Genomic DNA, 13,652 nt, shown 5'->3' with positions numbered 1-13,652 from the left:
TTTTCTCTAGCTTACTCTATGGTACACAGTGTAGTACGTATAACATACAAAATGTTTTAACTGTTTATGTTATCAGGTAAGGCTTCTGGTCAACAGCAGGCTATTAGTTGTTTTGGGGGACTCAAAAGTTATACAGATTTTCGACCATGATGGGTTGGTGCCCCTAATCCCTGTGTTGTTCAAGGGTCAGTTGCACTAGCATAATGCTAGTCAAATGTGAAATACAGTCAAAGTGCACACTGGGGTCTCAGCAGGGCTGGTTTCCCCCTTGGAACCCTCTCTCCTATCGCAGTCATGGGAGACTGAGGTACAGAAACAGAATCTAATAAAGCAGGGTAGAACTTGGGTTCTAGAGCAGCTTCCTAATAATCCACCCCAAACCAGGTGAGGCTGGCATCCAGCCCACTCAGGGCCCTGCCCAACCACTCACACCCCCTCCCCAGCATGCAGGCCCAATCCTTGCCCGGCCTGGTGCCATTTTTCCATGGGACTCGGGCGGTGGCGGTTCACATCTGGAGTCTAGACTCTCAGGCTCTGCGGGCCAGGCCTACCGCCCGGGCTGGGCCACCACTGCCCGCTGTTTGCTCAGCTGAAGCTGGTTAATTGGAATTAGAGTGGCCTCTGCGGTGCTGGCTGGCCGGGCGGGCCCTGGTCCGCTGCTCCGGAGGTCTGCGGAACATCTGGCTGGGCCAGGACAGTCATTAGATGGCAGGCGCTCGGCGCCACTGCCACCTCAGCCTCTGCCGGGGGCTGGTGGTGACTCAATAAGGCCTTTGTGGGCCCTGGGCCGCAGAGCCAACCATGCTGTGTGCCTGGGCTGCCTGCCCCATCTGCCGCCCTCGGAGGGGCCTTGTTCCAGGACCACATGGCCTCAGAGTTGGATGGAGTGGGTAGAGATTCCAGAAGCCCCTGAAAGGGAACCCCCCTCCATGAAAGGAAGAAGCCTTTTGAAATTTTCTACCCCTTTTCCTTCCTATAGAACCCTGGAGCCAGTAAAATTGGGTGGCTGGGGCTCAGGGATGCCCAGCACACCAGCCACAGTGACTTGTTCCCAGAGGTCTGGGGAGGAGCTGCGGTCCGTAGGAACCTGGAATTGTTTGGCTTGGCTAAGGTCAAATCGATGTCCACGGGCAAGCTGCCTCAATTCCCTCATCTGCACAGTGGAGCTAATAATAGCACATACAGTCCAAGACTCAGAAGGAAGTGAAATCCTCTATCAAGGTGCTTAGTACATGTCAATACCTAGTGAGGGTATTACAATCATACTCCTGAGTTTCTGGTCATGATTGTCCTTTGGCCACTTCCAAACTGGAAGCCACTGTTATGTTCAGCCTTTGAACCTGAAGCTTGGGCAAGGGAGAGCCCTGGGTCTGTCAGTCCAGTGGCCACCCGCTCCTGTCTGTTTCCCCACTCGGTGACCTCATACCAGGTGGGTGGATGAGGGTTGTGGCCAGTTTGCCTGATTTAGGGTGGTGCGGGGTCGGTCTCCTGCTGGCCAGGGCTGCTGTCTTCAGCAAACTTTAGGGAAACCCGGGCCCTGAGATTTCAGCTCTTAGGCCCCAGAAGGCCTCTAAGAATCACTAGGCTCAGTCCTTCCCCACTCTAGCCTCTAGAGGTCCTGGCCCTTGTGCCATGACTGGCCCCACAGTAGTCATTTTGGGAAGAAACCCAGGAATGGGCAGAATGGAAGAGACAAAGCCTTGATCTTCAGGGCAACCTAGTCTGAGCCCTCACTAGCCGAAGCCATATGGCCACAGGGACCAGGGAGGCTGGCAGGTTCTACAGTTACTGCTTCCCTTGTGAGTCAGGTCAGCCCTGGGTACTCCCCACCACTCTCACCACGGTGAATGGGAGACTCTCATCTGCCAACACCCTTGCTGCCCCCAAGTATTTCAAGGAAGGTGGTGAGAAAAGTGCTAGCTGGTGAGCGAGAAGGGCTCGTGGGCCCCCTCTACTGGCTAAAAGGTGTTTTAGGGGTGCTGGGCTGGCCAGGCACTGGGGTGGGCACCCTTAAGGGGCTTGCAGAAAAGATTTTGGGTGGGCAGGTGAGACCTAGAAAACCCAGGGCAAGACACTGGGTGCTTAAACAGAGAATCTTCCAGGAGCACAGTGGCCCACCCTGGCCATGGGATGAGTTTTTAATGTGAGGCAAAATCAGTCCACAATACAAAATCTAAAAATCACAGCCACTTTTCCCACCCGGCTCCCGGGGAGGGGGGAAGCTGGGGGTTTCTTTTGCCTGCAGGGTGTGGGGAGGAGCAGAGGAGGGCCAAGAAAGGGAGAGGGAAACAGAGGCCACAGAGGCCTGGCTGGAGTTATCCTGCTGCCCCTGCCCTGTCCTGGAGCTGCCCTCGGCCTCCTGTGCCCTCTGCCCGTGCACGCCTGTGTGGGCCCAGCCCCCATTCTGTCTGGTCTGGCCCTGAGAGGCTCGGGCACCAGCCGCATCATTTCTCTTTCTTCTCCAGCCCCTTCGATGCTGATGCCTCTGTTCCCTCTTTGGATTCTGTCACTGCCGCTGGATCCTTAGGATTTGACTCCTCATAACTGACCAAAAAACAAAACAATAAAAATTCATTTAGAGGAGAGGGTGAGCAGAACCTTGGTTGTCCCCTTCCCCCACCCCCATCCTAGGAAAGCGCCTGGTCACATGCGGAGCGTCAGCCCTGTGTCTACTGCCCAGCACCTAACAGCGCCTGGCCCCAGCCCTGCCGCATGCCCTCCTCAGGCAGGCTGCCCTGCTTTCTCTGAGCCCGGGGGTACCAGGAGGCAGCAAGGGCAGCAGCCAATGGAAGAGAGGTTGGGCCTGGGCTTGTGTGGGCCGACTTCAAGCTTCCTGAACCTTCTGCTGTAGCGTGGAAAAAGGGGCGGCCATGACAAAGCTACAAGAGATGGAGATAGGCTGCCTCCCAGGGCACACGGCATGAATCAAACAGCTCAACCCCAGAGGTGAGGGCCCTGCTGTACTGGCAAGTGGCAAGGTGCTGCTTTGAAGACAGACACCCTGGCTTAGCTCCTTCTATGGGCTTCATTTTTCGAGCAACTGAGTTCATGCCAAAGACAATACACATCTTTTCTCACCAGATCAACCCTGTGAGGCAGGAATGTGCCCACTTACAGATGAAGAAAGTGACTTGCCTAAGGTTATACATACACCTTGAATGGTAACAGTATCTACTACTGCATGCCAAGGGCCATATCCATCCACTATGATGTGGGCCCCACATTACTGGTGAGGGCAGGAAGCTTCGGGGTTGTCCTGCTTCCCAGCCCCATGGCTGAGTGCAGCCACTGCCCGGTGGTTGTGGAGGAGCTGCTCTTGCAGCCTACTCCTAGCAATGGTCCCTGCCCTATGCACTGGAGCTGCAGTGTCTGCCCTACCTTGGGCCCCGGGGCAGTAGGGGGAAGCGGGCAGGTGGGCACCCGCTGGGCATTACATGGCGCTGGGATTCTGCGGGCGCCGGCGGCGAGGGCCAGCTAGCTTCTGCTGCATGGAGTCGGCCAGGCTGGCTGGGGAGCCCGAGACTGTGGGGAAGTGGGTGAGCCTCGGGGTATGAGGCAGGATTTCCGCCGAGGACTCGTAGCTGTGTGAGAGACAGAGAAGAGACAGAAAAAAAGAGATGGATAGGGAAAGACTAAGGGAGGACAGAGACTTCCTTTCCAAGGAGCGGAGAGCAGAACCGTCTTGTTTTTACCTATTTTTGCACTTCCAGATTTTATGGAAAGAAGTTGATATTTGGAGAATGAAAAAAGAAAAGATGCACCTAAGCAAAGGCACATCAGGCCGCTGTGCAAAAGAACAAGCATGCTCTAGAAGTGTATGTGCTGCTGTGGAAACACCTCTAAGAAATACCGTAGAAACCCAAGGTGCAGAATGCTCCAAGAATGCCACCATCTGTGCAAGAAAAAGTATACACACGTCAGTGCACAGGTGTCTGAATGTCTGTGTAATACTGCTGGCCTCTGTGGGGTAGCTGGAGCATGAGGGTGCTCTCTGTTACAGCTCTGGAATTTTTAACTATGTGAATGTGATACCAATATAAAAATAAGTAAATCAATTAAAAAAAGGAGGAAAATAAAAGGGAAAAGTAAAACAAAAGGTGGAAAATTGGGAGAGAAATGGGGAGAAAGGAGGGAGAGAGAGACAGAGAGATCATTTGCTTTTTACCCCAATCTAAGAACGTCCAGGGTGGGAGTGGAGGGCAAACAGTGGGGGCAGGGTACCTGTATGGCAGAACATTTAGCACCACACAGGTAAAGGCCAGGGGCACTCTCTGCTTTGTGTATTCAGAGCTTTGCCTGATGAGGGCACAATAGCATTGGGTGGTTACCCCAAGGGGAGGGGCAGGGAAACCTGGGCTGGATGGGAGGCATAGGGAGGGTGAGGGGTGGGTGCTAAGCTCAGGGATCGGGTGCCATGCCTGCTCCCAAAGCTCCCTGAGACCTGTCCCCAAGTTCACCCCTAGCCCCCACCTGCCTCAGACCACAGAGCTTTGCTGGGCGAGGCAATGTGGGCAGGCAGGCTGGGGGCTGGGGATTCTAGGCAGGACAGGGAGGGCAGAGGCAGGTCCGGGGGAGGGGTGAGTCACAGGCTCCCCTGCGGGGAGCCAGGTGCACAGGAGGCCCTGGCAGGCGCTCTAGGGACAGCTTGGAGGCCAGGGAGGTGGAACTGGGCAGAAGGCACCTGAGTAGGCAGCTTTAATTGCAACTGGCAGCTATTTCTAGGTCCCTGGCAGGCAGGGTCAGCAGTGCTGGGGGCAGACACCTGTTGGAGTCACGCAGGCCTTGGGGTATGGGTGGGGCTGTGTGCAGGGTGTGCTGGGTGTGGATATGGCCCTGGGGAAGGGGTATCTGTGTGAGATACAAACAGAGAGAAAGCAGTGAGCTGTGGGTTAAAGCCACAGAGGCGAATGAACAGGGACTGACACCTGCCTTCTACTCGGGGCACTTTCTACCACACCAGGGCATCCCACACGCCCCCTGTTCTATTACTCACATGTGAAAACTGAGGCCATGGGAGGGGAAGACATGCCTGAAGTCACCTGGGGGCACAGTCACCTAGGGCTTCTGACAGTAGGCAGAGAAAAATCCACAACAGCTATTCTTAAGATCCGGCTAGCATTTGGATGGGGGGATGCCTAGAGGGCCCTGATGCCTTGCGCTCCCCTGACTCCTGGCCCAGTGGAAGGTTCCCACTGGTGCCCACAGGCCAGGTACCCATGTACTGGTGAAAAAGGCAAGGGGTGGGGCTGGTGGTGGGAACAATGTTCCCCTGGAGAGGTGTAAAGAAACCCCCAGCAGGTTCCACTGACTGCCAGCAGGCGCACTGGTGCCCATGAGGACATCTGCCCCCCACTCTGCCTTACCTGAACATCTCTGTCACTTCTCCCTTGGCCAGCGCCACCAGGACAGGAAAACCGATGCAGGCGGGGACCAGGTATAGGAGGGCAGGCTATGAAAGGACACAGGCTGGTGAAGCCATGCTGGGCACGGCACTGCCTCAGGGCCGTGCCCAGCACCCCAAACCCCTCCTGGGCTGGACTTAAGGACAGTGACTGGTCCAGGACCATAGCAAGTCAGTGGCTGGGCCTGAACCCAGGGCTCCTAACTCCCAGACAAGGGTTGCTCCTCCCAAGAGGGAATGTAAGAAAACTAAGAAATTCAAGCAGGCAGGGCTTCAAGAGTTCCCGGGGGTTTGGCTGGCAGCATCTGAATCACCTGGGTCACCAGGTTCAAAAGGCAACTTCCTGGTTTGGTCCTATTCCCAGAGACTCTGCTTCCTGAGGTCTGGGGCTCACACCTGCATTTTAGCAAATGCTCCAGGAGATGCTACTATAGTGATGGTGACGCCACAGCTGCTATGTAATGACTACTTGTTGCAGCCTGTATTAAGGTGACCTAGCTGGTCACTGGCTCCCCCAGGATTTACATCCAAGCAATTTGGCATGTCTGTGCTGAGACTCCTGGTAAAGCTGGGTTTGGAAAAAAGGACGGTTATACTAAGACCCCGTTCATGAACATCTACTGTGCAGGCACTGAGCTTAGCCTTCCCAGGAAGTCAGCCCACTGCCACATCCCATGATGGTTATCCTTTTGCAGAGGAGGAAGACTAATGCTTCACAAGGAGAGGGAAAATAGCCCAGGACTCAGAGACCCAAATCTTTTTTTTTTTTTTTTTTTTTGGAGACAGAGTCTCTCATTCTTGTTGCCCAGGCTGCAGTGCAACGGCGCAATTTTGGCTCACTGCAACCTCCGCCTCCTGGGTTCAAGCGATTCTCCTGCTTCAGCCTCCTGAGGAGCTGGGACTACAGGTGCCCGCCACCACGCCCGGCTAATTTTTCTATTTTTACTAGAGATGGGGTTTCACCACGTTCGCCATGGTGGTCTCGAACTCCTGACCTCAGATGATCCGCCTGCCTCAGCCTCCCAAAGTGCTGGGATTATTGGCCTGAGGCACCACGCCCAGCCCAGAGTTTCTTTTTTCTTTTTTTTTTTGAGACGGAGTCTGGCTCTGTCGCCCAGGCTGGAGTGCAGTGGTGTGATCTCGGCTAACTGCAAGCTCTGCCTCCCAGGTTCACACCATTCTCCTGCCTCAGCCTCCGGAGTAGCTGGGACTACAGGTGCCTGCCACCACAGCCTCCCGAGTATCTGGGATTTGCGCCACCATGCCCAGCTAGTATTTGTATTTTTCAGTAGAGATGGGGTTTCACCATGTTGGCCAGGCTGGTGCACTTGAGTTCTTTCACATGGAGTCAGGTCCTTTGCTACATGCTCTGTAAGTCCCTCTAATTTCCCTCACAGCATTCCTCAGCAATTTTTTTTTTTTTTTTTTGAGACAGGGTCTCACTTTGTCTCCCAGACGAAAGTGCAGTGATATGAACATGGCTCACTGTAGCCTTGACCTTCTGGGCTCAAGTGATCCTCTCACCTCAGTCCTACAAGTTGCTGGGCCTACAGGTGTGCGCCTCCACGCCTGGCTAATTTTTATATTTTTTGTAGAGACTGGTTGTCACCATTTTCCCCAGGCTGGTCTTGAACTCCTGAGCTCAAGTGATCCACCTGCTTTTGCCTCCGAAAGTGCTGGGATTACAGGTGTGAGCCATCGTGCCTGGCCTCCCCAGCAATTTGTAATGGAACATCCCCATAGGTGGTAAGTTCAGTGAGGGCGGGCCCACAGCTGTCTTGCTCACCGCAGTGTGCCCTGCATGCTGAAGAGGGCCTGGTAAATACTCAGTGAATGGCTCCTTCATGGTGCTTCTTCATGGGTGCTCATGAAGTGAAGAGATTGTCCTGGAGAGGGTGAGGAAACTTCATTCTTTTTTTTTTCTGAGACAGAGTTTCCTTCTTGTTGCCCAGGCTGGAGTGCAGTGGTGCAATCTTGGCCTACTGCAACCTCCACCTCTCAGTTCAAGCGATTCTCCTGCCTCAGCCTCCTGAGTAGCTGGGGTTACAGGCATGCTCCACCAAGCCCGGCTAATTTTGTGTTTTTAGTAGAGATGGGGTTTCTCCATGTAGGTCAGGCTGGTCTCAAACTCCCGACCTCATGTGATCCACCCACCTTGGCCTCCCAAAGTGCTCGGATTACAGGTGTGAGCCACCACACCTGGCCGGAGACTTCATTCTTAATGTAAAGCCAGCCCTTGGCCAGAGAACAAATAAGTCTTTCCCACATGCCCTTGATCCTAACATTCAGACTTATTTCTTGCCATCTGCCATAGGTGGGCTGTGATCAATACTGCTTTATGTATATTAAATTATTGAATCTAACAGTCCCTAAGTAGGATGGGTGTGGTGGCTCACGAATGTAATCCCAGCACTTTGGAAGGCTGAGGTGGGCAGGTCAGTTGAGGTCAGGAGTTTGAAACCAGACTGGCCAACATGGTGAAACCCCGTCTCTACTAAAAATATAAAAATCAGCTGGGCCTGGTGGTGCGCGCCTGTAATCCCAGCTACTTGGGAGGCTGAGGCAGGAGAATTGCTTGAGCCCAGGAGGCGGAGCTCCAATGAGCTGAGATCACACCACTGCACAAAGGCAGAGGTGACCCTTACCTAAAGCAATGCTAGCACTGGGACTACCTATGTGTTGAAGAGCTGGGGACCCCATGGGACAGGGTCCCCTCATGTCCTGGACCCCCTTTCCAAGAAAGATTTTCAGAGAGGTGCCCACTTAGATGACTGGGGAGAAGGGCTGGGCTGCTGCTGGGGAGTAACACAGGCCTTGGGCCAGGGTTCAGGAGTTCATTAGTCTGGAGTCCAGATCGCCACCCAGGGCCCAGCCTGACGTAGTGTTCGCGTTCTCTCAGCGCTGCAGTTTCCCGATAAAGGAGAGGACTCCTGTGTGCCAGAGCTCTGAATGGGAGCCTCTTCTCAGTCCAGCCAGGCAGAGGGTGAGGTTGCCACCTTGTGGCCACTGGGGAAATTGGCTCTGGGCTTGGACTCCAATAAGGGGCTGAGAGCTGCAGAGACCTCCAAAAGGCCTCTTAACTAGTCCTCCAAATCAGGTCCAGTCACTCTCTGCGACCCTTGCCATATGCATGTTACTCTCAGCTTACACGCCATTGAAGCCCTTGAGCAGAAGTGAGAGGCGGTTCCACAATGGTTGTTCTTGGTTTTTCTAATTATGGGCTAGGGGCCTTTTGACCTTCTATAAAATAATACTGTACTAGGACTAAATGAGTTATTAGCAAAAGAGTTTAGCACAGTGCCTGGCACGAAGTGATTAAAAAAACCCCAGCTTTTGTGATTAATTCAAAGATGGCTCATCTGTATTTGGGCCCTGGGGAAGGGGAAAGGGGACAGAAGCAGCAAGCCCAGAGTTCCATGGTTACTGGGTGGTGCTGGGATTCACAACAGGGCTCCCTTAGCCCCTGTTCCATGCTGCCTTTCCCATGGCCGGGGCTTGAGAACCTGGGTGTGGTCTCCATGCTGACCCAGGTTTGAATCCTGGCTTTACCACATACTTGCAGTGTGGCACCTGAACTCCAGTTTCCCCACCTGTTCACAAGGATCCTCATGAGTGCAGAGCCTGGCACGTGGAAGTGCTTAACAAACAGGAGCTCTGATTATTTCCAGTAGAGAGTAGGGCAATCCTGTCTGCTCACTTTCCCCTGAATCGTCCCCTCTCCAGGCCACACTGAGGGCTCCCAGTCCTTGTGCTATGTTGCTTCATTCTGTGGCGGCTCAGTACTCCATCCTCATCTTGGTGGGAAAAGGAGGCAGAGCCTGGGCTACTTGGGAGTAGGGGGAGGGACGCCCCAATACCCAACACCCACTCGAATCCTGTTCTTTTTTTTTTTTGAGACGGAGTCTTGCTCTGTCGCCCAGGCTAAAGTGCAGTGGTGCGATCTTGGCTCACTGCCAGCTCCGTCTCCCAGGTTCACACCATTCTCCTGCCTCAGCCTCCAGAGTAGCTGGGACTACAGGCGCCCGCCACCATGCCTGGCTAATTTTTTGTATTTTTAGTAGAGATGGGGTTTCACCGTTAGCCAGGATGGTCTCAATCTCCTGACCTCGTGATCCACCCACCTCGGCCTCCCGAAGTGCTGGGATTACAGGTGTGAGCCACCGCGCCCGGCCCCAATCCTGTTCTTCTCTGCCTGGTTCCCACTATCAAGGCTGAGAAGCCAAATCCTCTTTCCTGGACTCTCCTGTAGCCAGGGTGGCTTTAGGACCCCAATCTGGCCCATGAGATGCTGAGAGGGTTCTGGGAAAGTTCCTGCCTTCCTGATGAAGGCAGCAGGCATGGCTGTTAGGCTTTTCCCTCCTTCTTGCCTCTAATGTACCCATGCTGCCTAGAGCAGTGGCAGCCATCTTGCAATCACAAATGGAAGGCCAAGAGAATCACAGACATGCCTGCTCCAACACCAGTGGGGAGTGCCTATCTCTGGACTGCTTGCATTTACAAATAAATCCTCTGTAAGTCCCTCTATTTGCAGTGAGGCGTTCCTGACACTCTAATACCATCCTGCTCACCTGAGCATGCTTGAAGATGTGCATGATGAAGATGGTAAGGCCCAGGCCAAAGATGTAGGCTGCAAAGCTGGTGTAGAAGTAGGTGTGGGTATTCTTCTTCAAGCTTCAGGGAAGGTGTGAAGAAAGAGGAGGAAGGTTACATATAGGGACTGGAGTAGTAACACCCCTTCTGAGGGAGCTGGGGAAGACCCTAGAGGTTGTGGGGGGTGACTGAACTCTGGGCTGGGAGTCTGGAGGTGGGTGTGCACGCTGATACTGCCCCCAGCTATGTGTCTCTGGACAAGTTGCTTTCCTTCTCTTAGCCTCAGTTTACTCATCTGCAAAATGGGAAAATGAACTCATCTCCTTGGTAGTTATGATTATCAAATGCTGCAACTTATAACAGTGGCTGTAAGACTTTAGGCAGCATAAAAATCATCTGGAAAGCTTGTGAAAAAATGCATGATTCTAGGTCCCACCCCCAGGGAGTCTGATCTAATAGCTCTAGAGCAGGGCCCAGGAATCTGCATTTTGAAAAAAACATCTGTGGTGAATCTCATACCGTTGGATCATGCTTTGAGAAACACAGATACAGAAACTGCAAAGGTAAGTTACTACTTTTAAGTGCAGTGGACATAATAGTTCAGTAGCCTATTTGTGGTACTAACTAGATGCTGGCTGCATGAATAAATGCCAGTGGCTTCCTGGAGGTGATTCATCCAAGATCAGCTTCAGAACAGATGAATCATATACAGCCCGGCATTGCCATTACGTGACTTCCCTCTCCAATGCCAGCTCCATAACCTCTGCATGTCCCCAGCACCTGGGATGTGCCCAGCCAGTACTATGGACTCAATTAACATTTGTGGAATGAATGAGTGCTTCTGACCCCCTTCTCTCCTTGTCCTGGGTGCTTCTAAGCCTTCAGCTGCAAGTACATTGAGAACTCGCCTATCGTGAGAACTGGGGTACAAGTGACTCCCTTTGGGAATGTTGCACTGATTCTGGAATCAGCTGAGGAGCTGCTTATGCTGTAAGCCCAGGCTAGAAATGAGACTCTGTCTCTGAGGGTGCTGGCAGTTGAATCTGTCTCTAGCAAATAGCCTGGGGGCTTCTTATGGGTTTCACTTTATATTACCTCTGAACAGCCACGAGTAGAGACTGCTGGCACAGACATCCCTCTACTTACAGACTGGCCAGGTTTCTTCCAAAGGTGACTGTGAGCCCATATGCTCCTAAGGTTCGAAGTGGCACTACACAAATAACTCAGGTGTATGTGAGTGGGAAAAACCTAAGTTTCACATGGACACTGGATTTCCATGATGCTGGTAGTACGTTTCTCATTACCACTGTCACTGTTATTGCTGCTTTTGCAACTATCAGGCATGAGGAAATCAAGAGAAGTTCACAAACCACCTCCAAGTGCAACACCGCCAGCCCTCACAGGGATGACGGAGCATAAAATGGAGCTGTTGCTGGCGCCCCCTGCTGACGGCAAGTCCTGTTGCACAGGTGCATTAACTCAGTCAAGACCTTTCCTGTGTTTTAAATGCTGACCTAAGTTGCCCACCTTCTCCCCCTCGTGCTCACTGTCTACAACAGACTGAAAAATGTCTGAGTAAAGAGAGGGCAGGGAACAGCTAGAGCAGCTGAGACATGGTGACCTGACCCTAGGCTGATAAAAGATGATGACGATGACTGCAACCAGGATTCAACCAAGAGCTACTGAGGTCAGTATGTGCTCAGCACTCTCTCCAGATTTTCATGGTAGAAACTCTTTTTATTAACTCAAGATGAGAAACCAGAGGCTCAGGAAGGTCAGGCCACTTGTCGAGGTCACACAATGAGAAAGCACTGTGAGTACCACCAGGCCCTTGTGGGTTTAAATCTCTTGGCCTGTGATTCTTAAAACAATTTTGTGACCACAAGCTCTTCAAACACTTAACTTCAAGATGCAAAATGCAGATAAAATCAGAATTGCTCTGGCTGCTGTGGGGATGGAGGGTCTGGTCTCCTGAGGTACCTTCTCTGAGCTCCTGAAGGCCACTGGAGAATCCCTGGAGAAGCCCATGCTGGGGCAGGCCCTCACTCACTCACCTGATGTCAAAGCGCAGCAGCAAGGCAATGAAGATCCCTGTGGGAGAAAGCTGGGGTTAGAGAGTGGCAGGGAAGCAGCAGGGCAGTGAACTAACAGGAGACTGGGTCCTGGTCCCCAACCTGGTATTCCATCTTGGAGCCATCATTGGAGACCAAGGGTGTGGCCAATACTCTCAAGTGCCAGCAGAAAGTCACATTTCTCTACCTAGAACAATGAGAGGGGCCCAGGATTTTGCTTTGGCCTGGGACTACAATGACCCAGCACCTCACCGCATCATACTATGTCACACTGTGTCTGCCCAAATGCTTATCAAGTGCCTGTGTACCAGGCGCTATGGGAAATGCAGGAGTAGGCAAAATCGCTGCTCCCACAGAGCTCAGACAGGAGGACAGGGTAGCCACACTATGACATACCTCAAATAGTCACGGAAATCACTGTGAGATTGTAACTGTTAAAGAGTGCTTCCACTTTGGAAGGCAGAGGTGGGTGGATCACGAGGTCAGGAGTTCGAGACCATCCTGGCCAACATGGCGAAACCTCGTCTCTACTAAAAATACAAAAATTAGCCAGACATAGTGGCATGCGCCTGTAGTCCCAGCTACTCGGGAGGCTGAGGCACAAGAATCGCCTGAACCCAGGAAGTGGAGGTTGCAGTGAGCCGAGATCGCGCCACTGCATTCCAGCCTGGTGACACAGCAAGACTCTGTCTCAAAAAAACAAAACAAAACAACAACAAAACACAAAAGCAAAAATTAGCCAGACGTGGTGGCGGGCACCTGTATTCCCAGCTACTCGGGAGGCTGAGGCAGGAGAATCGCTTGAACCCAGGAGGTGGAGGTTGCAGTGAGCCGAGATCACCACTGCACTCCAGCCTGGACGACAGAGCAAGACTCCGTCTCAAAAAACAAAAAATCCCAAAATGAGCCAGGCATGGTGGTGCACGCCTGCAATTCTAGCTACTTGGGAGACTGAGGCAGGAGAATTGTGCTTCCCATGTTGTGAGAAGGTGTAACAGGATGAGACCTAGGCTGGGCAGGGGTGAAGGAGGGGAAAGAAGGAAGGCTTCTTGGAAATGCCACATGCCAGGAGGAGAGAACAGCATGTGCAAAGGTCCTGGAGAAAGAGTGCTCAGGAGATGTGGCAGGGACTGAGGGGCCACTAAGGCAGCTTGCCCACTGGCAGGAGATGAGGAGATAGACCAGCCCTGCAGGGCCCCCGAGGACCATGGGGAGGAGTTGGGTCTTTATCCTGAGTGAAGAGACGCACTGGAGGAGTTCTGAGCAGAACAACCCAAACAGATTTTGAAAAAGGCCCCTGTGGCAGCTGCGTGGCTGGAGGGGGGAGGAGGAGGGGCAAGCAGTGGGCCATTTGAAGGCTCCACAGGAGCACAGGAGAGGGTTACCTCGGTCCACCCACCGCACTCTAAAACTTGAAAACCGAGCCAATTGTAAGCAATGGTTCTGCTAAAAAAGAAAAAAAAAAAAAGAAAGAGACATCCCGGAAGCCTAAGCATCCCCAAAACACAGCCAACCAGTTCTGTCCCTGTGCTATACACACACCCTGTGTGTCGCCTCCCTTACTGGGCTCTGGGCTCTGAGTCTCATTT

The 13,652-nt window shown here is 52.9% G+C and overlaps 1 protein-coding gene across 5 annotated transcripts in view; it reads right to left on the bottom strand.

Moving 5' to 3' along the window:
* Window positions 1-2,105: 2,105 nt before the first annotated feature.
* HM13 (histocompatibility minor 13) overlaps window positions 2,106-13,652 on the bottom strand; it is a 55,297-nt gene continuing 43,750 nt past the window's right edge. The window contains exons 9-14 of one of the 5 annotated variants that reach the window (XM_063659109.1): window positions 12,046-12,082; window positions 9,970-10,072; window positions 5,364-5,449; window positions 3,851-3,892; window positions 3,435-3,581; window positions 2,106-2,544 (exon numbers count right to left, since the gene is read on the bottom strand). In XM_063659109.1, the coding sequence (XP_063515179.1) occupies window positions 2,445-2,544; window positions 3,435-3,581; window positions 3,851-3,892; window positions 5,364-5,449; window positions 9,970-10,072; window positions 12,046-12,082 (515 nt within the window). In that variant the 3' untranslated portion in view covers window positions 2,106-2,444. Of the gene's footprint in view, window positions 2,545-3,434; window positions 3,582-3,850; window positions 4,016-5,363; window positions 5,450-9,969; window positions 10,073-12,045; window positions 12,083-13,652 lie in introns of those variants that run through there. The other 4 variants (XM_054466875.2, XM_054466873.2, XM_054466876.2 and 1 more) reach the window with 4 other exon arrangements.

The sequence above is a fragment of the Pongo pygmaeus genome, chromosome 21 (genome assembly GCF_028885625.2).
Source record: "Pongo pygmaeus isolate AG05252 chromosome 21, NHGRI_mPonPyg2-v2.0_pri, whole genome shotgun sequence".
Taxonomy (NCBI): Eukaryota; Metazoa; Chordata; class Mammalia; order Primates; family Hominidae; genus Pongo; species Pongo pygmaeus.
The sequence above is the reverse complement of the archived record's forward strand: the minus strand, read 5'-3'. Positions and strand labels throughout refer to the sequence as shown.